General features: G+C 37.2%; 3 protein-coding genes across 5 annotated transcripts; 1 reads left to right on the top strand and 2 right to left on the bottom strand.

Annotated features, from left to right (window-relative positions):
- On the top strand, window positions 717-16,255 carry LOC18608152 (phosphatidylinositol 4-kinase alpha 1). 2 transcript variants are annotated; one of them, XM_018115397.1, is made up of 26 exons: window positions 727-1,999; window positions 2,196-2,537; window positions 2,639-2,800; window positions 3,204-3,374; window positions 3,543-3,701; window positions 3,792-3,919; window positions 4,089-4,395; window positions 5,056-5,224; window positions 5,429-5,646; window positions 6,267-6,425; window positions 6,539-6,721; window positions 7,134-7,661; window positions 7,764-8,123; window positions 8,372-8,586; window positions 9,619-9,802; window positions 9,953-10,086; window positions 10,220-10,373; window positions 10,640-10,906; window positions 11,487-11,564; window positions 11,698-11,736; window positions 12,851-13,023; window positions 13,108-13,303; window positions 13,791-13,931; window positions 14,444-14,652; window positions 15,415-15,576; window positions 15,686-16,255. In XM_018115397.1, the coding sequence occupies exons 1-26, from the start codon at window positions 1,061-1,063 to the stop codon at window positions 15,942-15,944; spliced, it is 6,036 nt and encodes a 2,011-aa protein (XP_017970886.1). In that variant the 5' UTR covers window positions 727-1,060; the 3' UTR covers window positions 15,945-16,255. The 2 variants fall into 2 exon arrangements, with proteins under 2 accessions (XP_017970887.1, XP_017970886.1); XM_018115398.1 differs by lacking the exons at window positions 12,851-13,023; window positions 13,791-13,931; window positions 14,444-14,652; window positions 15,415-15,576; window positions 15,686-16,255 and having other exon boundaries at window positions 717-1,999; window positions 13,075-13,252.
- Window positions 16,403-18,674, bottom strand: LOC18608153 (polyol transporter 5). Of its 2 annotated transcripts, none has more exons than XM_007042689.2 (3): window positions 18,391-18,674; window positions 17,803-18,149; window positions 16,403-17,707 (listed from the first exon to the last, which is right to left on the bottom strand). In XM_007042689.2, exons 1-3 carry the CDS (start codon window positions 18,545-18,547, stop codon window positions 16,613-16,615), a joined length of 1,599 nt encoding a protein of 532 aa, XP_007042751.2. In that variant the 5' UTR covers window positions 18,548-18,674; the 3' UTR covers window positions 16,403-16,612. The 2 variants fall into 2 exon arrangements, with proteins under 2 accessions (XP_007042751.2, XP_017970888.1); XM_018115399.1 differs by having other exon boundaries at window positions 17,803-18,029.
- LOC18608151 (polyol transporter 5) lies at window positions 20,815-23,238 on the bottom strand. The gene is made up of 3 exons (XM_018116248.1): window positions 22,792-23,238; window positions 22,245-22,591; window positions 20,815-22,160 (listed from the first exon to the last, which is right to left on the bottom strand). Exons 1-3 carry the CDS (start codon window positions 22,949-22,951, stop codon window positions 21,051-21,053), a joined length of 1,617 nt encoding a protein of 538 aa, XP_017971737.1. The 5' UTR covers window positions 22,952-23,238; the 3' UTR covers window positions 20,815-21,050.

Here is a 27,716-nt window from a genome sequence, read left to right as displayed (position 1 = left end):
GAAAAAAGAAACCGTGACCCCTTTAAGCTTTGATCAACATGCCATTGGAAAAAGCAACCGAGCATGTCTAGCAATTCGGAAATACATACCCCTCCTTTCCAAAAGAAAAGGACACCCCATCGTTGCGGATGGTATCCAAATCTAACTTCACTAAAGTAACTTAATCCAAGTACTTTTGCATTGAAGAATCATGTCCTAGAGATATATAGATTCCCCAACCGTGCTACCTGCGCAGGCAGCAATAATTAAAATGGGCCCCCTTGACAGCTATGCATTTATTAATTAGATGTAACACGTGCTTAGTGCTGCTAATTATGTAATGAGTTACAGTCACTAGTAAATTTCATTCGGGATTGTCAAAATTTGATCCTAAAGAGATAAATAATGCACAATTTAAAGATAAAGATAAAATATTTTGCATTCGCAAATTATTTATTTTATGAAAATCTTTACTACTTTTCAATGTATTTAATTTATAAATAATCCAAATTTTAAAGATAAAGATATAATTAATTGTAGTACACTAAAACTAACAATTCAGGCTTTCATCTGATTAAATTAAACTAATCAAAGTCAATAAGCACCGGCAACTGCCAGCCAAAACAAATTACCCTTTTTAAGATTAACAAGGAGTCACAGGTCACCCAGTCACGTGACTTGTAACTAACTCATCGAGTTGCACTGATACGGCAACGGATTGAAAGAGGAACATAGACGAAGGCGCGCAGAGAGGGAAAAAAAAAGGGATCCGAGACGCAGAGGCGTCAGGAGAAACAAACTTCTCATTTTTGCCATTAAATCCATTAAAAGGACATAACAGAACAAAAAAGAAATGAATGTATAAAAAGCAGGGAACGAGAAAAAAAAGAAAAAGAAAAAGGAGACAATGGCAACATCGGCGACAAATACAAAAACAGAACCAACAGCGACGTTACGAAGCAGCTTCTTAATATCGAAATGAAGATCCAAAACCCTAATATTTTTCTTCTTTGAATTTTTTTGCGATCTTTTCAGTGACGAAATCCGATCGGATTGTAATTCAGAATTTTGGTGATCGCAAATGGAGTCAATGATCGAACTCTGCGACATTATAGCGAAAAACCCGCAGCAATTTAGCGAGAACGTCGCCTGGATTTGCGACAGGTGCCCGCAGCCGGAGTCGCTACTGGGCGGATCGCCTAGGGTTTCACGGTCGCAACTCAATGCGGTGCTCGCTGTCTCGCGATTTCTCTCTAAATGCCACCATTGCACGGATAACCGCCCCAAATCGGCGATGCTAGAGTTTATTCGGGCCATTCCGGCGTCATTTCGTCGTTCCTTTTGGCCGCAATCATACAACTCCGATTCAATTGCTTCATTCTTCGTCGATTTCTTGAAATACGTGTCTGAATCCGCTGATTCGTCTCCTGATTTCGCTTCCGAGATTGCCGGGTTGGTCGGGGAGGTAGTTACAACCGCGGTAAATAACAACGACACAAACAGCAACGATTCGGCAATTTCTAGGGCTTTCTTGTTGGCTTTATCGCAGAATTTTCCGCCTGTTTTACCACCCGATGCAGATAAATTGATAAATTACCTTTTTGATCAGTTGGCTATGTCAGTTCCCGCATCACCGAGGGAGCTAATTCCAGTTAACTCGGAGACATCGTCTTCTCAAAGTTCACCTTTGAGCGTCAACCATTTTCAAGGCAATGAGGTTTTGAGCCCGGCGAATGATTCATCCAGAGGGTCATTGATGGCAAACGGAGGCGGCGTTTATTGGAAGAGTGGCGCTGATCAGTTAGGGAACGCGCATTTGATCAACGATGGAGGTGGGTCTATGTTTAGGCAACAAGTTGCTTTGTTTGAGGAAGAGTCTGTGGAGTGCTTGGAGAAGCAAGAAGTTGCTTTCAAATTGATTGCTCATATTTTGGACAAAGTAAGCGTTGATCAAAAGCTGTTGGAGCAAGTGAGGTTTATTGCGAAGAAGCAGCTTCAATCCATGTCTGCATTTCTAAAGGTAAATGCAAGTATGTTTTGTGGTATTTTATTTATTTTCTTTAAATTTAGGAATAGAGGAGAAGTTAGTAAGTGAACTTTATTGAAGAAATGGGAGGTAACTTGTACTCATTTTGTTGATTAAGTTAGCATTGGGACTTAATTGAAGCAATGGGTAATGAAAAATGAGATGGGCATAATTTTGACTTGATATGCAGATAAGGAAGCGTGATTGGACTGAACAAGGACCGCATTTAAAATCCAGAATTAATGCAAAACTATCAGTTTATCAAGCTGCTGCTAGGATGCAAATTAAAAGTCTTGTATCTCTTGATGTGGATACTAAGACCTCAAAGAAATTGGTGCTTGAGACTCTTGCATTGTTGATAGATGCTGCTGAAGCATGTCTGCTCTCTGTATGGCGAAAGTTGAGAGTCTGCGAGGAGCTATTTAGTTCCTTGCTTTCTGGGATTGCACAAGTTGCTGCCTCTTGGGGAGGGCAGCCATTGCGTGTTTTGCTCATTCGTCTTAAACCACTTGTTCTGGCTGCATGTATGCAGGTATGTATTCAAGTAGAGTTTTAGATTTTTGCATCTCAAAGATGGTCTTACATGTTGATTTTTTTTTTTTTTTGCTTTTCTTTACAATGTGATTGTAACAGGCTGATACTTGGGGCAGCAGCCAGGGAGCCATGTTCGAGAGTGTTCTTAAGACATGTTGTGAGATTATTGAATCTGGTTGGACCAAAGACCGGGCTCCAATAGATACATTTATCATGGGATTAGCTACAAGTATTCGTGAGAGAAATGATTATGAGGAGCAGGTTGGTGGTATAATATTAGCTATTGAATGATTAAGACATACACCAAATTGCATGTGCATGTGCGTTGGCCTAATTCACTGAACACTTATACATGTAGCACATATATGAAAATATGTTTTCTTGTTGTGTGGTTATACAATCTATGTTCTCAATTTAGTTTAAAATTGTCAGTTTTTCTTTTCCTTTCATTACCTTTAGCTAGAGTATTTTGCATTTGCACATGTAGAGGTTACTTTTGTAATTTTTGTTTGAGATGGATTAGTAAATTGATATCATCTGTTGCCTATCAATTTCTTAGTAGGCTATTTACCTGTTTAGGCGGTAGATATGTTGCCTTTATTTATGTTTATGCTTAACTAATAGCTAGTAACCCCATTTAATTTTACTTTAATGCAAATTTCAGGATGATAAAGAGAAGCAGGCAGTTCCAGCTGTGCAGCTTAATGTAATACGTTTGTTGGCTGATTTAAATGTTGCTATCAGCAAGCCTGAAGTGGTGGACATGATACTGCCACTTTTTATTGAAAGCTTGGAAGAGGGTGATGCTATAACTCCTAGTTTACTACGACTTCGAGTATGGAATTCTTCTCTCTGGAGCATGTATTTTGTAATTATAAATTTTGAATTTCTTTTTCTGCTAGTTACATACGCAAGAAACTGAAAGAGTTAAGTTATGGCTTTTGCTTCTTTAGATCTTTGGCATAGTTTCTCAACTTTTATCTGTACTTTCAATACACTGCAGCTTCTTGATGCTGTATCTCGCATGGCAAGTTTAGGTTTTGAGAAGTCATATCGGGAGACAGTTGTTCTGATGACGAGAAGTTACTTGAGTAAACTATCAGGTGTAGGGTCTGCTGAAAGCAAAACTTTGGCGCCAGAGGCCACTACAGAACGTGTTGAGGTGTGCATTATTTGTGACGTAGAAGTAACTATTTAGTTGCCTAGGGTTTTTCTTATCGATTGGATGCTCACTGGTTCAATCACATTCTAGACTCTTCCTGCAGGATTTCTTTTGATTGCTACTGGTCTTAAGAGTGCTAAACTGCGTTCAGACTATCGTCATCGCCTGTTATCTTTGTGCTCTGATGTAGGCTTGGCTGCTGAGTCAAAAAGTGGAAGGTAGATATTCACTGATTTGCAATATTGTTGTCTTTTCCTTATCTAATTTATGTCAATGCATGTATTCTGCTGGTTTTGTGTTGTATGGCTTACTTTCTACAACCATTTTGTTATCCTCCTTGTAAGACATGTTCCAGATATTTTATGGCCAGTATTTCAAAATTTGCAGGAGTGGAGCTGATTTTCTGGGGCCCTTACTTCCTGCTGTAGCTGAGATATGTTCTGATTTTGATCCTACAGTAGATGTGGAACCTTCACTACTGAAGTTATTCCGCAACTTGTGGTTTTATGTTGCTCTTTTTGGATTGGCACCTCCCATACAGAAGACTCAAATGCCTACAAAATCAGTTTCCACTACATTGAACAGTGTGGGAAGCATGGGTACTATTGCCCTTCAAGCAGTGGCTGGACCATATATGTGGAATGTGCTCTGGTCTTCTGCTGTTCAGCGTATTGCTCAAGGGACCCCTCCCCTTGTAAGTGGATCTTCAAGAATTCTTCCTTGAGTGTCTACTGTATTTCATTGACAAATCATTAGCGTTTTCTATCTTGTCTGCAATTGGGCTAATTACTTTTATCAGACAGATTTATATGTAATCATTGCAACGGATGGTCTTTTATTTTTTATTTTTGATCTTTTGGCCAAATAATGGTTGGTCTATCATGTGCTTATGTTTTTCTTATACTTGATTCTACACAAATAAACTTGATATTAGGATATTAATTAAGTTGCAATTGTCTAGTGGAAATGGTCTTAATCAGGTGGCTCTACAATCAGTGGTTGGGATGGCTACATGAAATGTCAAATGTTGGAAGCTTTTTTGCATTTAGTTCTTTTATGCTGGGCTGACTAGGGACTGCAATGTCTCTCCCAGGCTTTTGCAACTTTATTCAGTTACATCCATATAAGTCTCTCCTACTTTTATGGAGTATGGTTGGGCCTTGTGGTTTTTTTTTTGGATTGTGCTTGTACCAGCTCAGCTTGAGTTATTTATGATTCTGAACAGAGAACTGCCTAGCTTCCCCCACCTCTAAATTTGGACCTGAGTTTGTGTGTGTGTGTGTGTTTTTTGTGAATGATGGCTGTCTTTTCTAAACTAAATTTCCATTTGAATTGACATTTTGTTTCTCTGCAGGTGGTCAGCTCTGTGAAATGGCTTGAAGATGAGTTGGAACTGAATGCTCTTCACAACCCTGGCAGTCGTCGAGGGAGTGGCAATGAGAAAGCTGCTTTAAGCCAAAGAACAGCTCTTTCTGCTGCTTTAGGTGGGCGAGTTGATGTTGGAGCAATGAGCACAATTTCAGGTCTGGTGAACATCTTGCACTTCATGGTGGATATACGTTTAATTTCCATGTTCAACAGTTTCTTGTGTGTTAACACCTTGTTATTTGGCCCTTATTTGGTGGAACTCATCTTCCACTGTATTCTATATCATCCTTTATTTTTTTGGTTTGTTTTTCTATTAGGTTAATTTGATTGATGCCTCTTTGGCTTTTGTTTGTTTACAGGTGTAAAGGCAACCTATCTTCTTGCTGTGGCTTTCCTGGAGATAATAAGGTTCAGCAGTAATGGTGGCATCCTTAATGGTGGCACTAGTTTGACTGCATCTAGAAGTGCCTTTGGTTGTGTCTTTGAATACTTGAAAACTCCAAATCTTATGCCAGCTGTCTTCCAATGTTTGACAGCAATTGTGCACAGGGCATTTGAAACAGCAGTGTTGTGGCTGGTATGTCTTCAAGAGTACAATTTTTCATACAAGGAGATAGAACAGGTTCTGCATTGGTCTTTGTGAGGCACGCCTGGTAGTCAAGTTGTTATAATATGAGGCACCTATATCTTAGATTTGGTTTTCTATATATATATATATATATATATTTTAGTTTACTGAATGCTCCTCATTTCTTAAAATGCCAAACTTTGAGTATTCTTATTTTCTTTTCTTGGGAACTTTAAAAATTCCTGCGGTCCTAAAATAGATAGTTGAAAAGTGAAGAATATGTATTACCCCTTGAGGCTCACATCCTTTATAGTGCCATCTGGCACACTTTTTGCCTTTGAATATGATCGATCAACCATACTCTTATCTCTTTCTCTTGTAATTTTAAAATGAGTGCATCATCCTTAAGAAAGTATAGTAAATTTGTTTCATTGAGTAATTTAAAATTCCTTGTTTTTGTTAAAGTTACATTCTCTTGGATGACCTTCCCAAACAGTTCAAGTTTTTTATCTCTTTTGCTTCCAGTATAATACTGGTTGCTCTTCCTGCTCTATCTCTGTTTGTGTGTATTGTGCATGTGAACATGATCCTGCTATATGAACCTCACGAAGTTCTTGATATGTGTTCAGGAAGACCGAATAACTGAAACAGGCAATGAAGCTGTGATTAGAGAATCAACCCTTTTTGCACATGCTTGTTTTCTGATAAATAGTATGTCGCAGAGGGATGAGCACATTCGGGATATTGCTGTGAATTTATTGGTTCAGCTTAGAGATAGATTTCCTCAGGTGAAGTTATATTCTCGATATTTTCCTCATCTGATGGTTGTTCAACATTTTTTTTCCTAGTTGTGCTCTGTAATTTGATATATATTTCAGACAAATGAAACTGATATGTGCAGGTTTTGTGGAATTCATCTTGTCTTGACTCCTTGCTTTTTTCGGTTCAAAATGACACACCTTCTACTGTTGTCAATGATCCTGCTTGGGAAGCTGCTGTTCGCTCTTTATACCAAAAAATTGTTCGGGAATGGATCGTGATATCACTTTCATATGCTCCATGTACCACACAGGGTCTGCTCCAGGTTGCTGACTGGATTCTTTTAATGGGTGGCTGTATATGTTATTTATTCTTTTGTTTATTATTCACCGTCACCATGAATATGTGAATCCTGTGTTGGTATTGGATATTAGTTTCCTTTTGCATTATTTTGAACATTTTTGTCATTTACTACTAGGATGTCTTGTGTGGGCTGTTTTGTTTTCGATGAAAATTGGACTACTTTCAAATTTTTTATATATAGACACACAGTGAGAAATATTAGGCTTAACTAATTCAGTTATGATATTTTTGGTGGTTTTATTAATTGTATAAACATTAAGGCTGTTCTTTTGGTTTCTCTCGGTGCCAAAGCCATTCTTAAAATGACTTAGATTTGTTTCTTTTCTTCATGGATCTTTTAATTTCTTGTTTGTGGTTCCAAATATATACCACAGGAAAAGCTCTGCAAAGCAAACACATGGCAGAAGGCACATCATACAACTGATGTGGTGTCTCTATTATCTGAGATAAGGATTGGTACAGGAAAGAGTGATTGTTGGGCTGGAATAAGAACGGCAAATATTCCTGCAGTCATGGCTGCAGCAGCTGCAGCTTCAGGAGCAAATTTAAAGTTGTCAGAAGCCTTCATCTTAGAGGTCCTTAGTACTGGTATAGTCAGTGCAACAGTTAAATGCAATCATGCTGGAGAAATTGCTGGCATGAGAAGGCTGTATAATAGCTTTGGTGCATTGGAATCTGGTGCTCCACAAACAGGTTTAAGTATTGGCCTCCAACGGTTGATCTCTGGAGCGTTATCTCAACCACCACAAACTAAGGATGATTCATTTAATGAGATATTACTTGAAAAGTTTGTTAGTCTCCTTCGACAATTTGTTACTAGTGCAGAGAAAGGTGGAGAAGTGGATAAGTCACAGTTCCATGAAACTTGTTCTCAGGCAACTGCATTGCTTTTGTCAAATCTGGTAGAGCTATCAGTATTTCATAATATATGTATTCTTAAATGCTGTGAAGTATTTTGAGTTCCATTTCACCCTTTCACTTTGAACGGTTCATTTCCTTTTCAGGGTTCTGATAGAAAAGCAAATTTGGAGGGCTTCTCACAACTTCTGCGTCTTCTCTGCTGGTGTCCAGCTTTTATTTCTACCCCTGATGCTATGGAGACTGGTGTTTTCATCTGGACTTGGCTGGTTTCTGCTGCTCCACAATTGGGGTCTCTTGTCCTTGCTGAACTTGTTGATGCATGGTTATGGACAATTGATACAAAACGAGGTCTCTTTGCATCTGACATGAAATACTCTGGACCTGCTGCAAAATTAAGGCCCCACTTGGCCCCTGGAGAACCAGAGGCACTGCCTGATATCAATCCTGTTGACCAAATAATTGCTCATAGATTATGGCTGGGATTTTTCATTGATCGCTTTGAGGTAACAGATAATTTGTATTTTCTCTCTCTCAGAAGTGTATACCATGATGTTGTTTGTGCTTACAGTTTATCACTGAACTTCTTTTGAACATAAATGGAGTAATGTTTGGGTGTCTGGTTTGTGCATTTGGTATTTATTATTTTGTTTTTTACTATGTATTGATATTCTTTATGTTTATGCACATTCCAACCTATGATTCTACTGATTTTAATATGGCGATATCTTTCTATCTTGCTGGGGTTGTATAGGTAGTTCGTCACAATAGTGTTGAGCAACTTTTGCTCCTTGGCCGGATGTTGCAAGGAACAACCCAACTTCCCTGGAAGTTTTCTCATCATCCGGCAGCCACTGGCACCTTCTTCACCTTCATGCTTCTTGGTCTTAAGTTCTGCTCTTGCCAATCCCAAGGGAATTTGCAGAATTTTAGAACTGGGCTTCATCTGTTGGAAGATAGAATATACCGGTAACTACAGTTGACTCTCTTTCTTTCACTTTCAATCTACACCTTTTTTTTTTCCCGTTTGTGGACAAGTCATTGACTTTTTTACCCTGGTTTCCTATAATCTCTGCAATTTTGTTTTGCAAATTACTGTAAAAAGTGTTTTCTGCCCATGCAGTAAAGAATTTAAGAATGATTGTGTTAGTTTCTCGCTTTTATACATCCATACAAGCACATATATACATACATTATTTGCCCTAGTCTTAATCCTGAAATGTGTGCTATTGAGCTTGTTATATGGCCTCAAAGGATGGAATATTATATATGGCCTATGGAAGTTTTGATTGCTCAAAAGGGTGAATAGGGTTTGTTTATTAAAAAGACAACTGTTATGATTTTTCAAATTGGGATAATGTTATGCATTTGACAATTACTGAGGCCTCGTATTTTATTTTATTTTATTTAGCTTTCACCATTAGGACATCTTTGTGCCAAAGGATGGAGTTTAACCTTGTGATCTATGTTTAAATAATTTTTCCATCAGACAAAGACATTTATATCAATTTACATTGATTCAGTATCTGACTGTTTAGACATGCTTCTGTGTTCCATTTGTGAAACATTCACTACAAATGGTGCATGTCAAATATTTGCTAAGAAATTCAATTGTAGATGGAGTTTGGAATTCTAAATACCTTGAGTTTCTTTCATCTCCAAACCCATTGAGGACTTTGGGTTTTCAGTATTGAGGGCTGAGATTTGTTTGATTAAATTAAGCAGAATTTAACTCCCAAGGCTTGGCCTAGTGGTTGTAACCTCTTCTCAGGAGGGATAATGTTTAAGGTTTGAAATCCCCTTTCCCCCTTAGACTTAATCATAGGTACCAAAAAAAATTAAGCAGGGTTCAAACATTTATATCTAAATACTGTTTTTCTTGTATTTGTTTGGCGTTGCCACAGCAGCAGCTTCTTGTGCCTGCATGTGTTCCGTTATTCAATTCTAGTTTTTATAGCATACCTTTGTAGTTGTATTTAAAGTTGGTTTTGGTGTGTGCAGGGCCTCTTTGGGCTGGTTTGCTTATGAGCCTGAGTGGTATGACACAAACAATATGAATTTTGCGCAGAGTGAGGCTCAATCTGTCTCTGTTTTTGTTCACTATCTTTCAAATGACAAGGTAGATTTTCTGCAATCTGATTCCAAGGGCCGTGCACGTGAGAATGGGAGCTCTTTGGTTGATGTGGTAAGATGGTCATATTTCAGCCTCCATTGTTTTAAAATGTTTCAAGCTTGAATAAGACATTCTGTATCTGGATTATATGCGTTTTCTGCTGCCATATGATTATGTTAGCTGTTGTGCTGGTTATTGCTAAAGTTATTTCAACATTTCCAGAGTGATCAATATCACCCGGTCTGGGGCCAGATGGGCAACTATGCAGTGGGACGAGAAAAAAGAAAGCATTTACTTCTAATGCTTTGTCAGCATGAAGCTGATAGGCTTGAAGTTTGGGCACAACCTCTTTTGAAGTATTTTTACTTTTCAGCACAATCTATTTGTTGATTTTTTGGTCTTAGCATATTTTTTGGTGGTCCTTATGTTGCATTGATGTCTTCATGATTGTTGTAAATTTTTGTTATTTGTATTTATATTTATATTCAGGGAAGGCATATCTTCTCGGCCCAAAATCAGCGCAGACAAGTGGGTTGAATATGCTAGGACTGCCTTCTCAGTGGATCCTCGGATTGCTTTTTCCTTGGCCTCAAGGTTCCCAACAAACACTTATCTGAAGGCTGAAATAACTCAGCTAGTACAGGTATGCCCGCCTTACACTGAGTATCTGGAATTAGGATTGCAGAGAATTGAAACTTCTAAATTAGTGCATGGCTATCAATTATTTAGGTGGTAAGGAGATATAGTTGCCATTCAGGAGTACATTGTCATTGTGGTTATTGTGCTGAACATGCTAGAAACACTCATTGACTTTGTTTTTTCTGCTTTTCTTATTCTAATTTTTTATTATGCATGATGACATGATCTTAGTTGATTTGCTTCCTCTTATTATTGGCATTTTTGCTGCAGTCACATATACTGGACATTCGTTGTATACCTGAGGCATTGCCATATTTTGTCACCCCAAAGGCAGTCGATGATAATTCAGCACTTTTGCAACAACTGCCTCACTGGGCTGCTTGTTCAATTACACAAGCTCTCGAATTTCTTTCTCCCGTATATAAGGGTCATCCACGTGTCATGGCTTATGTTCTAAGGGTTTTGGAGTCATATCCTCCTGAACGTGTAACCTTCTTCATGCCACAACTCGTGCAAGCTCTGCGATATGATGAAGGGGTAAGCCATCAACGGAGATATGGGTATTTATCTTATTTGTATGTTGTTTTTTGTTGTACAGGTGCAACATTAGGAAGTTAACCTGAAACAGTATAGGCCATAGGTGTATATGTTACATGCTTATATTTGGGCTAGTTCGAGAGATTGCAGTCCCTATCTCAATATTTTGACACAAGGTCCTGAGCAAATCAAACCAACTTGAGCATGATATCTTTTGTGCTAAGTAATCAATCAACATTGCCTCTATGACAGCTTTAACCAATATGTGGATAAAATAGCATTATGCATTGATCAAAATTTAGTGTTTTATGTTAATCTCATATTTTTCCTTCTACTCAAACACTGCCAAAATGACCTTAAAGTGCTTAGCACTGTTTAATCTGATATATGTTTTGGAATGATTGGAAACTTGATTTGATTGGATACGTCAAGTGTTTGATCATTAGGCTTGAAGATTGGGTTTATCCTACTTGTCCCTAATTGCTAGAATGGCAGACTGACATTATATTGTTGCTTACACCTTCTCATTCTGTTTTAAACACTTCTTAATATTCACATTAATGATTTTTCATTTTTGCAGAGGTTAGTAGAAGGGTATTTGCTTAGAGCTGCTCATAGAAGTGACATATTTGCACATATTCTAATATGGCATCTGCAGGTGTGAAAACTTTATAATCTTCCTAAATTAAATAGTATGCTTTTTCAGTGTGTTGTGAGGGAATATATAATCATCTTCTCTTTCCATTACATTACTTTATGATTATATTTAAGTCCTGACTTTGTAATGGCAGGGCGAGTCATGTGAACCGGGTAAAGATGCAAGTGGAAAGGTTTGTCCATGGCACTGTTCTCTGTCTTGAAAAGCTTGTTAGAACTTGCCTAAATGATTGGTAGTCAAGGGTTTACATTGACCTGTAAAAGTGACTGGATTGTGGGGTAGAGGACTGACTGTGGTGTATTGGGGTTAAATGGCGATACAATCTGATGTCATAAGCATTCTGTTTGATATAATCTAAGAAGAATATAAGAATGCAAAATTAGAGAAAAGAATGATGAGGAAGTATTTAAAACACTTCTTTTTATACATACTAGATATTGACTATACAAAAGGGCTTTGTTGCATTGAGGAAAAGAAAGAGAAGTTTGCTTATTTGTAGGTGGACATGTATATAGAGAAAGGTTGCAATTGCAATCTAGCTTAGACCAAAAAGAAAAAATTGTAAGCCTTCAAACAAATATAATGTCAGTGGCTCTCATTATCAAGCATCCTTTGCTGCTGTTGGTGAGAGGTTAATTGATAAACTCAAATTAGCATCAGTTCCCTACAATTTTCCAATTAATTCAGGCTTTGTTTGACTGTTGCTTTTACTTTTTGCTGTTTGCTTCATCAAAAGTCTTTTTTGAAGCAAAAGCAAATGGGAGAAATTAAAACCATAACTGATTAACAAATAACAAATGAATCAATTGAGACATAAATTCTACATAACTGTTCTTTGCAAAAGGTAAAATCATGCATTTTGTTCTTAGAAATAGTTCCATTTTTTATTTTTAATTCTTTAATATTATTTGCTTTTGTATCCACGCATGGTTTTTACTTTTAAGCTTCCAGAAGCAAAAAGAAATTAGTAAAGCAACAACCAAAAGATACCTGAGTGAAGAACTGTTTGCTTCATGTGAATCATTGTCAGAGTTAGTTGCATGCTTTGACTGGTCATGGGTGAGAAGCCTATAATTGGGTTAGATTGGAAGTTGATTAATAGTCCAATAAGATTTCATAGAGCAACATGGGCGAGCATTGGTTGGTCATGTTAAGACAATGCCCTTGCTATCCAGTGACTCATCTGAGATTGGCAAATATTCTGATGGGATTGAGTTTTATGTTGAATTATTAGCTATAGTCTTCCATTCTTTGATCATTAACTTCTGGACACTCTCTCATTCCAGAATAGCTCATTTCAAGCTCTATTACCAATTGTTCGAAAACATATTATCGATGGTTTTACTCCCAAGGCCCTTGACTTGTTTCAAAGGGAATTTGATTTCTTTGACAAAGTTACATCTATTTCTGGTGTCCTATTTCGTCTTCCAAAGGAAGAACGCCGGGCTGGCATCCGAAGGTGTATTTCTATTTCTTAATGGTTAACTTATGTCTGATTTCTATCTTGCAGTTGAAATTGGTTGTGACATGCTTGCGTTTACAGGGAGTTAGAGAAAATTCAAGTGGAGGGAGAGGATCTTTATTTGCCCACTGCTCCTAATAAGCTTGTTAGGGGTATTCAAGTTGATAGCGGAATACCCTTACAATCGGCAGCAAAAGTTCCTATTTTGATCAAATTTAATGTGGTTGATCGGGATGGTGACCAGAATGACATAAAGCCCCAAGCTTGCATTTTCAAGGTAGACTTGTGTTTGAGTTAGATCAAAAACTATAGTTTTACTTGCCTACACAATATTCCATCATGTATCAATAATATTGGAAAAACCAGAAATTCCCTAAAGTTGTATGTCCAACCTTATCTGTTGCACTGCTCTCATACTAATTCTGGGACTCTCTTCCTCTCTTTATTCCTCCCAAACAAGAAAAGGGATACTGTGTAGGCATCCTCTAGCTGTGAAAATTGGTGTCCGTGGTCAGGATTTTATGCTATTGTTTGCTTTTGATCTAGAAATTGATCTTTTGATTCTGCTGGCAGATACAAAGCCCAGCTGTCTTTTTCTCATTAATATTACAGTTGCATATATTTACTTTTTCACTTTGTAGTTATTGGACTTTTTACGCCAAATAATATATGATCAAAATTTTACTTGTTCAATTTTTCTGTTTTGCTGGTCGTAATATATGGTCCTAATTTCTTATATAAGCTGTGTTGACTTTTTATTCAAGGTTGGAGATGATTGTCGACAAGATGTTCTTGCTCTTCAAGTGATAGCTCTTCTAAGAGACGTATTTACTTCAGTTGGACTTAATCTCTATTTATTTCCCTATGGTGTTCTCCCAACTGGCCCAGAGAGAGGTATAATTGAGGTGAGCATATCTACTATTTAGTTAAGCTTTTGTGCTTATTTTACTTCTAATTCTGGTGTTTTCATTAAGGGCATTAATACTATAACACTGGCTAAGAAATTGCTTTTTCTTGTGATTCTTTTCCAAATACTAATGTTTAACAGCTAACAGAGTGAATTAAAAATAAATAAATAAATAAAAACTTTGAGGTAATGTAATGCTCTTTTCACAGGGGAGTTTTAGGTCTGGTCCTGCTGTCCTGTCATTCATGCATTTGTTGGTCTTAAGACTTGTACCATCACAACAGAAGTAGACTTTTTAAAAAGGTTGTTTAAAGTGAATTTAGTGGTACCACTGGTATTTTCATCTTGCTCACCCGATAATGCAAGCTACGTGGACAACTATAACAAAGTGGTTTGATTTAGTAGTGAAGTCATTTGTGCATGTGTCATATCGCTGCAAAAGAACTGGCAACTTTTCCGAGGGTAATGAAGTCTTCACTTGATGCTTGTCTTTTTTCTCCCTTGGTGCAGGTTGTGCCTAATACACGAAGCAGAAGCCAGATGGGTGAAACAAATGATGGTGGTTTGTATGAGATTTTTCAACAGGATTATGGGCCTGTCGGCTCTCCCAGTTTTGAAGCTGCGCGCAAAAACTTTATAATTAGCAGTGCAGGGTATGCTGTAGCAAGTCTTCTACTTCAACCAAAGGATAGACACAATGGCAACCTTCTTTTTGATGAGTATGGCTCTGCAACATCCTTGATTTTAGAAATTTTAAGCTGTGGTTGGTAGAATACTTAAATTTTAAATAATTCATATATGAAATCATGATAACAAGATGATTGGCAGAATCTGGTTAGATCCTCAATCTGTGAAAAATCAATATACCTCTGTTAAGAAAAACTATGAGCAACTAGTTTTAACGAGTAACCCAAACACATACTTATATATGAATGAATCATAAACAAAATATGAATCAAACCTGGTGTTCTGAGTCATTTGCTTTTAGAAAACTTGAAATCATGGGCACCAAGATTGCACGTAGGACTAGTTAAAAAAACTATGAACTGCCATCGCACTAGTGACCTGAACATATAATCATATATAAATGAACCATAGACAAAAATATGAATCAAACCTGCTGTTCTCAACTGATTTGGTTATAGGAAACCTAAAATCATGGACACCAAGAAGAAAACACTTAGGATTAGCGAATGGGTCTTTTTCTCACTCTCTGAGGCTTTTTATTGGTCCTGAAATTTAAAAACCTTTATTTATACTAGGGTTGTTAAATGTAAGAGGGTACTGGACCCATTTATAACATATCAATGCATATCCATCCATCAAGGTACCCAAAATAAGTGACAGGTCCTGCACCCATATAAACCATCACATTTCACTATTCACAATACCAAAGATGAATCAAGGTCTAATTCCCCTCCCTAGTAGGAAAAAAGGAAAGAATGAAAAACTCAATCACTGTGGTATGCATGCCATTGCAGTGCAGGGAGGCTTGTTCATATTGATTTTGGTTTCATCTTGGAAACATCACCTGGTGGGAATATGCGGTTTGAGAGTGCACATTTCAAGTTGAGCCATGAGATGACTCAATTACTAGACCCATCAGGGGTAATGAAAAGTGAAACTTGGGATTACTTTGTAAGGTAATTACTTCTTTTGCTTGATTTTATTCCTTGTATAATTCTATGTATATCTGTATCCTCTTTTACCATATCAAAGTCATTGGAGTTGTTCTTTGTCAAATGAATGCAGCTTGTGTGTGAAGGGATACCTTGCTGCCCGCCGATATATGAATGGGATCATCAATACTGTGTTGCTTATGCTTGACAGTGGATTGCCTTGCTTTAGCAGGGGTGATCCTATCGGAAATCTTCGCAAGAGATTTCACCCTGAGATGAGTGAGCGTGAGGCTGCCAATTTCATGAGAAATGTCTGCACAGATGCGTACAACAAGTGGACGACTGCTGGCTATGACCTAATACAGTATCTGCAGCAAGGCATTGAGAAGTAGAGTCAGAGGAAATCATCTTTGAATGTACATGATTGATTGTAATTTTATAATTATATATATTTTCCCATAGCTACAATTTTCTTGAGGGAATTCCACCAAAGCAATTCTAGGAAACGTAAAAGAAGTGGCACACACGCAGTTGATGTTTGAGGAGAGATTGTGAAAGCGGCTAAGGGAAAAAGAAATAGTTGAGTTGTTTGTGACCTAGTGGTGGATTTCCTTGTAAAAATACAGTTTTTGTAATTTCCATTTGTTAATGAAATTAATTGTCTGAATGAGCATGAGCCATGAGGAATGGCTGCTGTTTGAAATAGCAACGTTTCTACTGTTTGAAACACCCTTAGGGGCTGAAGCTCTATGGCTGGTGTGGAGGACATGGTTAGCTTAGCTTCATTTTGATTTAATTGTGATTGTACGAGGACATTGATTGGCTTTCTATATTATTGTGTTAGGCTCAATTTGTTTAACGTGATAGGCAGAGGTGTTGATCCTTTTCCATTGCATAAAGGTTTTATCCTTGCATTTTCCATTTTCGACTTCCGAGAGTCATAACTCACAACTTCATTTCCTCGCAAAGAAAAACCAGGGATGGGATAAATAAAAATTTAAAACTACTCTTCCAATCTTCTATATATATTTTTACTAAACTACCCTAAGATCATTGAACCTTAGCGGCAGTCGGAAGTAGTATTTCCTAACTGAACCTGACGGCTTTCTTCTTCCATTACCGTTGACTTCATCTTCTTAGCCTCCTCCCTCCAACCGACCAATTTACCAAAAAGCCCTTCCATTTCCTCAAGAGTTTTCCCTCGTGTCTCAGGCACACATGTGTAAAAAAACACCCAACCCATGGCAGCTATCCCAGCGAACAAGAAGAAGGCGCCGCCAATTGTGATTGCATTATACAAGGAAATAAACGTCATAGCGGTGACCCCACTCGTCACCCTGTTCACCGCCACTGCCATACTCACCCCTTGCGCGCGTAGCCTCAACGGGAAGATCTCCGAGGTGTAGACACCAGCTATGGGTCCCATCCCAATCGAGAAAAATGCCACGAACGCCAAAACCATTGTGATGCACAGTCCAATGGCCCACACTAGTTTCTCCTCCGAATGATCGATGATAGTTAGGGAAAATGCGATTGCAGCCAATGACGCGACCATGCCCCCCACACTGCTTAAGAGCAACGGACGCCGTCCGATTCTGTCGAGTAAAAACGTGGCCACCAAGATAAAGATTGTCTTGACGAAACCGACAGCTACGGTGGCGAGTAGCTTATCATTTGATGATGTGATCCCGGCTTTTTCAAAAATCCTTGGACTGTATAAAACGACAGCTTCTATGCCGGACGATTGCTGGAAGAATTGAATCCCGATGATGCAAATCAACACATGCCTGATAGCTGGTGTGGGGTATACAAGCAACTCTCTCCACACGCCTTCTCCATGGCTTTGCTTTTGGACTTGAACAACATCGTCTGTTGAACTGGCAGGGATCCCAACTGCTTCTTTGATATCATTGAGTCTAAGCTGAGCTTCCTCTTTGCTGTCCAAGCTTTTATCAAGCACTCTCTTGGCTTCACCGAGTCGACCTTGCATGACCAGCCAACGCGGCGACTCTGGCATCGCCAGAACCCCAACACCCAAGAAAACAGATGGAATTGCCCCAACGCCGAGCATGAATCGCCAGCCTAAGTTCATTGGTAGCTTCGAAAATGCATAGTTCGAAACGTACCCTAATAATATACCACCATTAATAGAAACCTACACACCCAAAAAAACCTTACTTTCTAACTTTGTTTTATGTCCATCAAAACTCAAAAAAGAAAGTAGTAATTTTCAAAGTTCTTTAAAATTACCTCCGTGAATGAGGTGAGGAAACCACGGGATGAAGCAGGGGAGAGTTCAGCAGTATAAACAAGAGCAATCATGATGGCAAAGCCGGCGCCTATACCACCGATGAAACGACCGAACATGAGGAGAGCGTAGTTGGTTGCGAAGGCCATGAGGAGAGCTCCCACGAAGAAAATGGCATTGGCCAACACGATGGTGTAACGGCGGCCTATCCAGTCGGAGGTTCTACCGGCTGCGAATGAACCAACCAGACAGCACAAGTTGAGGATACCGACAAGGATTTCAACTTGAACATCGTTGATTTTGAGGTCCTTTTTTATAAAGATTATAGCTCCACTCATCACTCCAATATCTATTTCATGCAGAAAAAAACATTTACGTCATAATTAAAGAAAAGGTAATAGTACTAACATGCATTTAAGTTTTAATGCAAAATGACCGCCAATATGTTATCCATAAACCCTTTTATTTCCTGGGAAAGATACTACTGCAAGTACTTAGTTTAGGGTTCTTAAGAAAACCTTTTTTTTTTATTTTTTATTGTTTTCTGTTTGTAAAACAAAGAATGGAAACGCCTAAGAAAAGAGACTTACCATAACCAAGTAAGATGGTAGTTAAGGAAGCAAGTACAGCACAAGCAAAAGCAAACATATTTCTTTTAGGTTTGTTTGCAGGCTCAAAATCTGCTAGAGTTTTGTTGTCTATAAGTTGAGCTGAAACGACAGTGTTCTCTACTCCCAACCCAGCCATGTTTTCTAGGTACAAAAGGATGAGAAAGAGAGCGAGATTTGTTGTATATATGGAAGTGTAGTCTGGTAGTTTTAGAGATTCAAGTAGCCATGAGTCTCTTCCGAGTTTGGTATGTGGGGGTAGAGGGTTTGTTGAGACTCAGACGCTTCAGTTGCTTAAAAAAGACCAAATTATAGCATAGTACAAAATAAGGTTACATCAAGGTGGGCCAATACCTTCCCCTTTACTTTACCATCCACATAGTACAATCAACATGTGTGAGCTATCGTTATTATGGGGTCCGTATGAGACACACCCTAGCAAACAATCACACGAAAAATTCAATTTGACTACTCATTTAAAATACATATTAATTAAATAATTATTTACTATTTCATACTAATTTGTATATAATCGGATAGTTGAAGACCAACAACATTATATGAGTGAATTATGAGCAAAATATTATATGAATCGAACTTGTTGTTGTCAAAATTGATTTGCTATCAGAAAACCTGAAATATGTAAATCCTGGACACCAAGAAGAAAGCATTAAGATTGGTGAACGTACGGGCCTGTCTTTCATTCTATGAAGCTTTTCACTTGTCCTCAATGTGGGCAAACTACAACCCTTTATTTATACTAGGATTTTCAGATGTTAGAGGGGACTGCGCCTAATTTATAATAACAAAAGCTTACATATACGCAGATCCATCAGTCAAAGGTACCCAAAACAAGTTACAGGTCCTGCACCCAATTAAACCATATCACATTCACCCCTAATTAAAAAGGACAGGGCAAGAAAATTCGTTCACCGGGACATGCATGCCGTTGCAGTTGTGGGAGGCTTGCTCTTAATGATGTTGTTTCATCTTGGAAAAGTTATCCCCTGGTGGAGATATGGGGTTCGAGAGTGAGCATATATTCAAGTTGAGCCATGAGATAACTCAATTATTATACGCATCAGGGGTTATGGAAAATGAAACTTGAGACCACTTTGTACAGTAACAACTATTCTTTGCTTGATTTCATCCTTCTATATATGTATCTTTGCATTCATAATCAAAGTCGATTTAGATTATCAAGTTGGCATGCAGAACTTGCTAGCCGCCCAAAATTATGTGGAAGGGAAACCATCAACACGGTAGTTTATGTCAGGGTTGATCCCACTAGCAATCTTCGCAAGAGATGAGTACTGAGCCTGAGCCCTGAGGTTGCCAATGTCACGAGAAAATGTGTGTACAAATGCCTACAACAAATACCATTGGTTTAGGCGAAAGAAAATCTTAAAGATATCAAACCAATACCCAACTAACTAAAACCATAGCCATTTACATCACTAGGAGAGACATTTTAATCAGAGTCAAATCCCCTCGAGTAGTCAAGTGTCATACTATCCTTCACCAGGACATAAATTTAGACCCCACAATCGTGCTTTGTTAGTCCTCTTTCTATAGGACATATACCACAGGCTTGCTCACTGGTTTATTGTCCATCACATCTCTCGCATGTCTCGTGGAATATCTTGCTTGATTCGGTTTTATTGCGGTCTGATCAATTAGTATGATCCATATATATTTTTTGGAACTTTTTTAAAATGATTGGCTTGCTTTTAGTCATTTGATTAAGATACAGCACTTACCAAACAAAACTCAGAGCAGAATGAGAGTTTTTCTTTCTTCTCCGTTTGTATTCATAAATTGCTTTCTCTAATTAAGTTATAGGTTGCTGTAGGTTATACTTGTTTCCAGTTGTTTCAAATAGGGGTGGATCGGTTGAGAGAGTATGGTAGTGTGATTGCCCATTGTGATGGTTGATGGGACCGCCTTAATTCTTTCTAAAAATGAATACCAAATAAAATACTATTACTAATGGTAAAGTAAAAAAAAAAAATTATATTAAAAGAATGAAGAGAAGTGAAATTAAGGTTTATTCCGCTCAACCATTCCAGTCATGAGTTCTTATCTAAGCAGAAACATAACCCAGTTTCTTGTGAAAGTAGAAAAAAGTTATGTTTCCAACAGAGAATGACCTCCCTCTAACTCGCACGCTAACCGACCATCCATCAACCCATTTGTCACCTCTGCCTTTGCTTCCCCAATTATTGGAGCTCCCTCCAAGTAGGGTGTGTCTCATAATATATAGTGCAATCATTTAATTTTTTCTTGTCTTTATATTAATGTTAATTTCTTAACATATTGAGACTTCCTTTGATCAACATTTTTGTCAAAAAAAAAAGAAAAGAAAACATATCTTAATTAATTTTAAAGGGAAAAGAACACTAAGGAGATTGTAAAGTGTTTCTTTTGGAATTCATAATAATTTTCCTTTCCGGTTTCCATTGCATAAAAGCATTTACATTTTCTTCCTTTTTTTACCCGCAAGGGTCACACCTTGAACTTCATTTTCCTTGGAAACAAAAAGAACCAGGAAAAAAGGAAAAACAAACCTACTCTTCTCCTTCGTTTCAGATCTAAACCATACCAAACACATATATTTACCATATTGCCCTTCTTCATCTACCTTAGCGACCGTTAGTAGTTGTATTTCCTAGCTGAATCTGACCGTTACTTGTTCCATCACCGTTAACTTCCTTCATCCTCATCTTCAGCTTCTTAGCCTCCTTCCTCCAACCCATCAATTTGCCAAAAAGCCCTTCCATTTCCTCCAGCGTTTTCCCTTGGGTTTCCGGCAAGCACGTGTAGAAAAAGAACCATGCCACCGTCGCCACCCCGGCGAACAAGAAAAACGCCCCGCCAATGGATATAGCCTTATACAACGAAATAAAGGACATCGAAATTACCCCACTGGTCACCCTGTTAGCCGCCACTGCCATACTCGCTCCCTGGGCGCGTAGCCTCAATGGGAAGATCTCCGAGCTGTACACCCACGTGATGGGGCCCATCCCTATAGAGAAGAATGCCACGTAAGCCAAAACCATCGTGATGCACAATGCGATGGCCCACATTAGTTTCTCGTCTGAATGATCGATGATCGTTAGTGAAAGCCCGAGTGTAGCTAATGATGCGACCATGCCTCCTACGCTACTGAGAAGCAACGGACGACGTCCGATTCTATCTAGGAAAAAGGTTGCCACCAAAATGAAGATTGTCTTGACAAATCCGACGGCTACGGTGGCGAGTAGCTTCTCGTCTGATGATGTGATCCCGGCTTTTTCAAAGATCCTTGGACTGTACAAAACGACAGCGTCTATGCCGGATGCCTGCTGGAAGAAATGAATCCCGATCGCACAAATCAACACATGCCTAACAGCGGGTGTGGGGTATAAAAGTAATTCTTTCCAGACGCCTTCCCCGTGGCTTTTCTTTTGAACCTGAACGATGTCGTCGGTGCAATCTTGGGGGATTCCTGCTGCTTCCTTGATGTCACTGAGTCTAAGCTGAGCTTCTTCTTTGGTGTCTGAAGTTTTGTCGAGAACTCTCTTGGCTTCACCGAGTCGGCCTTGCATAACCAGCCAACGCGGGGACTCGGGCATCGCTATAACACCAATAGCCAAGAAAACTGATGGGACTCCACCAATGCCAAGCATTAGCCGCCAACCTATGTTAGTTGGCAGCTTCGAAAATGCATAGTTCGAAACGTAGCCCAATAATATACCACCATTGATAAAGACCTATAACCCAAAAGGAAAATCCATATAAGCTTCATTTATATATATAAAAAAAAAAACAAGAAGTAATTTTCAAAGTTTCAAGACCTCTGGGAATGAGGTGAGGAAACCGCGAGAGGAAGCAGGGGAGACTTCAGCAGTGTAAACGGGAGCAATCATGAGGGCATAGCCAACGCCAATACCAGCTACAAAACGACCGACCATGAGGAAAGCGTAGTTGGTGGCAAAGCCCATGAGGAGAGCTCCTACAAAGAAAATGGCACAAGCGAACACGATGGTGTAACGACGACCGATCCAGTCAGAAGTTCTACCGGCTGCGCATGAACCGACAAGACAGTACAAGTTGAGGATACCGACAAGGATCTCAACTTGAACGTCGTTGATTTTGAGGTCGTCTTTTATGTAGATTACGGCTCCACTCATCACTCCAATATCTATTTTATGCAAAAATAAGAAATCGTTTTAAAAGGAAAATCACCACAAAAACATTATCCAAACTTTTTCTTTTTTTTTATAATTCTTTTTTTTTTCTGAGAAAGATGCTACTGCTTTCTAGTTTGCATTTACAAGTCTAGAAAGCCTTCTCTGTTCGTGAACAAAAGTAGAAAAGTTCAGTTGACGGCAGAATACTTACCATAACCAAGTAAAATGGAAGTTAAGGAAGCAAGTATGGCGCAAGCAAAAGCGAACTTGTTTCTTTTAGGTTTCTTTGCAGGCTCAAAATCACCAAGAGTTTTGTTGTCTACTACAGGTTTACTTGAAACGGCAACGTTCTCTGCTCCCAACCCAGCCATCTTCGTACAGCTAGACAAAGAAAGCGAGACTAACTGTGCGTATAGTATTAGAGATTCAAGCAGCCATGAATCTCTCAGGTTTGCTATGCAAAGACGACTTTTGTTAAGATGCAGAGTTTGCTTAAATAGGCCAAAATTACACAAAGGTTACATCATGGTGGACCATACCATACCAACACTCTCCCCATTTTATTTTCATAATTTTAACTTCCATATACCATATGGTCGTAAAATCATGTGCAAGCTGTATTATTATTTTGGTCTGTTGGATGCGCTGTGTCACAGCTGTTTTCCCTTCCCAAAATAACTGTCGACCAAGACTACAGATTTTCCCTCCCAAAAGACTATAATCCTGTACAAAATTTGATTAAAATCTTTTTATATCGCAGGCTTTGTCTTGATTTTGAGCAATTTTTCTCATTAGTTTGTGAAGATCGAGTTGGACAAAATAATTAAATTCCTTTTTTAAATCAATTGGGAGCCAAAAGACAAAGACCACTGCTTTAGTTTTATTTCTTTTTCCTTTTTATTTATTTAATTTATTATTTTGTCTGTATAGAAACGTTTTTGGGTTTTTCTGCATAGCCTATTATTTTACCACGTTCAGCTGCCATGGCCGCTGGGAATTTCACGTTTAGCTACGCAAGGAAACTCGGATTTTACCGTCTCAAAATACTAATGATAGCTCCTTCTCATAAAAAATTTCAAAGTCTTTGCTGTTTTCTTGGGCAAGAATTTTCAAAGTGTAATCAATCATGTATTAGGTACAACAAAGAACAAGAACTATAAGAGTAATGAGGACATTAGGAATTGACTAGTTAATTTTGATCTTAGTAGAAAGATAATTATTTATAGCTAATAATGCTTTCGTGTAGGCAGTGGCTCCAAATTAATAATAAACGATCCTGATGTTAATGTAATAAGATTACTTTAATGCATAAAGGTGTAATTATAAGTAACATATCTTTATTCATTTGCTCTGTAAAAAATATTTGTATACGTTTTATACATTGAAACAAGTTTGCAAGTTACTTTCATGCGTACAATGGGACGTATTCGTCTTATACACTGGTCACCAAAGCAGAAGTTGTTTACTAGCATAATAAACAATATTGATTACCGGACGATCTGTTCATTAAGGAATAGATTAACTTCGTAAGTAAGACCATCATTAGTCTCATCTTGTAATGAGACTTGTTGCATTCTGATTGGTTAATGTTAATTTCCAAAGTTTGTTCAATCCAAGATATATAGGATAATTGCACGTCACTAAATTAATTAATAAAGGTTAATTTTACCATGTTAGTATTAAGATATATCTATGTTTCTAGGCAAGAAGACATAACCCATATGTGGAAAAAGCAAAATTCTTTTGCATTGAGGGGAATATGCTTTGTGTATCTCTGCTTTCACTTTTCTAGAAACAAAAGGAGAGCTACGAAAGCAAATATTGCAAATGAAATGAACTTGTCCAATTCATTGGCAGATTCTGAACAAAATTTATGAAATGTGCCAATTTTTTTTTTTTAAAAGTCAAGCAAGTCAACGAGGAAGAGATATGGGAGGGAAGGAAATAGGCAGCTTATTTGAATGGTTTCCACTTATTTGTCCAATTGGGACCCAAAAATTTCCTACTTTTTGGAGTCAACAAAGACAGGCTAATCTATCAAACATGGGAAGAGCCCACCTCGATTTTTATATTGATGTTGAGCGATGGCTTTCTTGCAAATTGCACTCCTCCTTGCTCTTCAATAATTCTCTACTATTTTTTTCTCTATCTAGAAAAAATCCAAAACAAAACCAAGAGTAGAAACATTGCGCAACTACGTTCACAAGTTTGCACGTATAACTTTCTTGATTCTTCAACGTGAAGGAATATTGGTCACAAGAAGCAAATGTGGTGCTCAATCACTTATGATCCATGTACACACCGATCAGTTGCTCCTTGCTTCATTCCAAAGGAATTTCAAAGTGTAATTTAAAAAAATTAAATATACTTGAACTTCAAGAATATTATGCATTTAATTTTGACATAATTTGAGTAACATATTAATTAATTTGTTGTCAAATCAAAGGAATTTAAAGGAAAAAAAAAAAAGAAGAAGAAGAAAAGAGAAAAATCTATGCCCAATGTAAGTTGCAAAAAGGTTACTCTATGTATGTTATGTTGGAGGCTCTAGTGTACTTAGTCCATGATGAAACGTAATTGTGTATGTCACACCAAATCTGCGGTTGAATTATCTAGAACAACGGATTCAAATTGATATTTATGTATTCATTATACCTTTTTTTTTTAAAAAAATAAAATTATATCCACATGTTAAAATGATAATGCTTTCAGCTTGTTTCAATTTTTGGTTTAACCTGATAACTGGTTCCGTTTGTATATTTCTTTATCAATGAATCTTATCTTTCCAAAAAAACAAAAGTTGATAAGATATTATATGGTAAAAGGATTTGTATAAATTTTTTGACTATTCTAAGTCATAAAAATAGACATCTCCTATAAACTTCAAACTCTTATTAGCAACTGTATCCTGTGTGAACAAGTTGAAAATTGATACCACAATTACGAAAATTCTAATTTACTTAATTTCTTAAATCATCATACATCACCTCAAATATAATAATCTTTTATTCCAATATAAAATAAAAAATAATAATTAATTTATTCTGTAAAAGTTACACGAAATGACGGATTAATTTGACTATTTGGAGTGCACGATTTGACCGGGGAACGTAACCTTTCAAAGTTTCAACCATATAGAACTTGAACGTTGATCATTGATCCTTGCTCAACTTACCTATTCTTAATTGATTTCTTTGACTTACCTGAGATCATGATTTGATGACCAAGGGCGAGAGAGAGAAGTGGGAAGTCGCTAATTGACAGACTGGCAAGCAAGTTGAATATTTGGAATAATATTGTTTAAAATTATTATGATTTGCATCATTTCTATTTTATATTGTACGCCCAATAAAAACGTTAACCCAAGCTTTGCGATAAGGACAAATGGATTAAAATAAACCACTTTTAAATAAAAGTGTCATTTAATTAATTTTGTTAGAGTTTGAAAACTATCTTTAGAGATTCTGCTGCCGTTTTCATTCGTATTCATTGAATTTTGAACTTAGATTCACGTTCGGGATTCATATTTTCAAAGTGTATAAAGCCATTTTTACTTTATCAACCTTATTTGTCTTTTCTTTTGTTTTTTTAATAAAAAAATTGTTAATTTATCGATTAAATAATGAGTATTATTGGGTATTTCTTTCGGGTACTTTAGTATTATTGATTAGTGAAGATGCTGGCTAATGACTAAATGATTTTGAAAGCCTAACAGAAGAACATATAGAAGCAAACAACTTCCTTTTTTATTCATTGGGTGGGGGGCTGCTAATTGCTATGCGTCAAAAATATCACTTCATTTGCTTAATTATTTATCTTATCAATGTAATTTATAATAAAAAAATCCTAACAGAAACTAATTTGTTAATAGCAGGATTCTTAGTGTTACTTTAATTAGCATGATCAATCCATTTGGCACTTCAAATGATGCACCAGATCATCGACACATTGACCCGAAAGATCGGGCAAGGAGAACCCAATCTTATTTAATAAGCCAATGAATCTAAAAAAACTAACACAAACAGTTACACAAATGTCTAAATAATCTAAGAAGTAAGCAAGTGAAATAAACAACGTAATGAACTCAGTTGAGCTGTACCTCATCATATTGTCTTGCTCTCAACTCTCAGCCCTCCATGCTTCCCAGTCGGTGGGCAAGTTGTTTCGACCAACCCATAAAAAATGTTTCTATTTCGGATAAATTACTAAAACAATTATAATATATATATATATATATCATTATCCGTTGTATTAATTAAGGAAAATGTAAGATGGTTTTCATAAAAAAAATATAATTAATTTATTCTAGATTCTTAAATTTAATAAGAATTCTAATTTAATTAAAATAATATTTATATTTTAACTGATTCTAAACAATGCCTATTAACACTTTTGATAATGGGACCCATTGATTAATAATAAATCAAACAAGTTGGGGTGATTGTTGGTTTTAAGCCCTTTGATTTAACTCCAATTGATTCCAGATGTAAAAAGTTGGAACAGAAAAAATAAAAAATAAAAAATAAAGAGATAAAAGGGTGGTGATACCTTATTAATAAAACTGTGTCCACATCCCAGTTTCAAAGGAGTTGGAGCTAATCAAGGATTAAGAGGCAGCTGTCTTATGTAATGATTATTTAATGGATGGGACGATCTATAATTAACGTAAATCACATTTTTAAACTATGAAATTTAGAACGAATTGCAACAAGAAGCATGTCAAAATCCTGGGTACCACCTTCTATTTTATGTGTTCATGTTACACTAATCATCAATCAAAGAAAGCAAATTAAAAGTGCATGTGCAAGTCCTTTTCAAGCCTACATATCACATAAACTTCATAATTTGCATATACTATGTTAGCACATCCTTCCTCTCAGAATAAGTTTACTAATTTACGAATGACTTGGCAGGAAGATCAATCATGCAGTAACCAGGGATTAATTAGTTTTGCCTACCCTATATAGACCTGTTTTTGAAGAGATTCTATTTTAATTTTGCGCACCAATAATTAAGTTTTGGTAGAGTTAATTAAACCTGTTGTACTTTAAATTAATTCATTAATTGCAGTATCATGATAGGCATCTATTTCTTTATATTTGTAAATTAAATATATGAAAAATGATTCAATGGTGT

The sequence above is a fragment of the Theobroma cacao genome, chromosome 2, assembly GCF_000208745.1.
Source record: "Theobroma cacao cultivar B97-61/B2 chromosome 2, Criollo_cocoa_genome_V2, whole genome shotgun sequence".
In the NCBI taxonomy this organism is placed as follows: domain Eukaryota; kingdom Viridiplantae; phylum Streptophyta; class Magnoliopsida; order Malvales; family Malvaceae; genus Theobroma; species Theobroma cacao.
The sequence above is the reverse complement of the archived record's forward strand: the minus strand, read 5'-3'. Positions and strand labels throughout refer to the sequence as shown.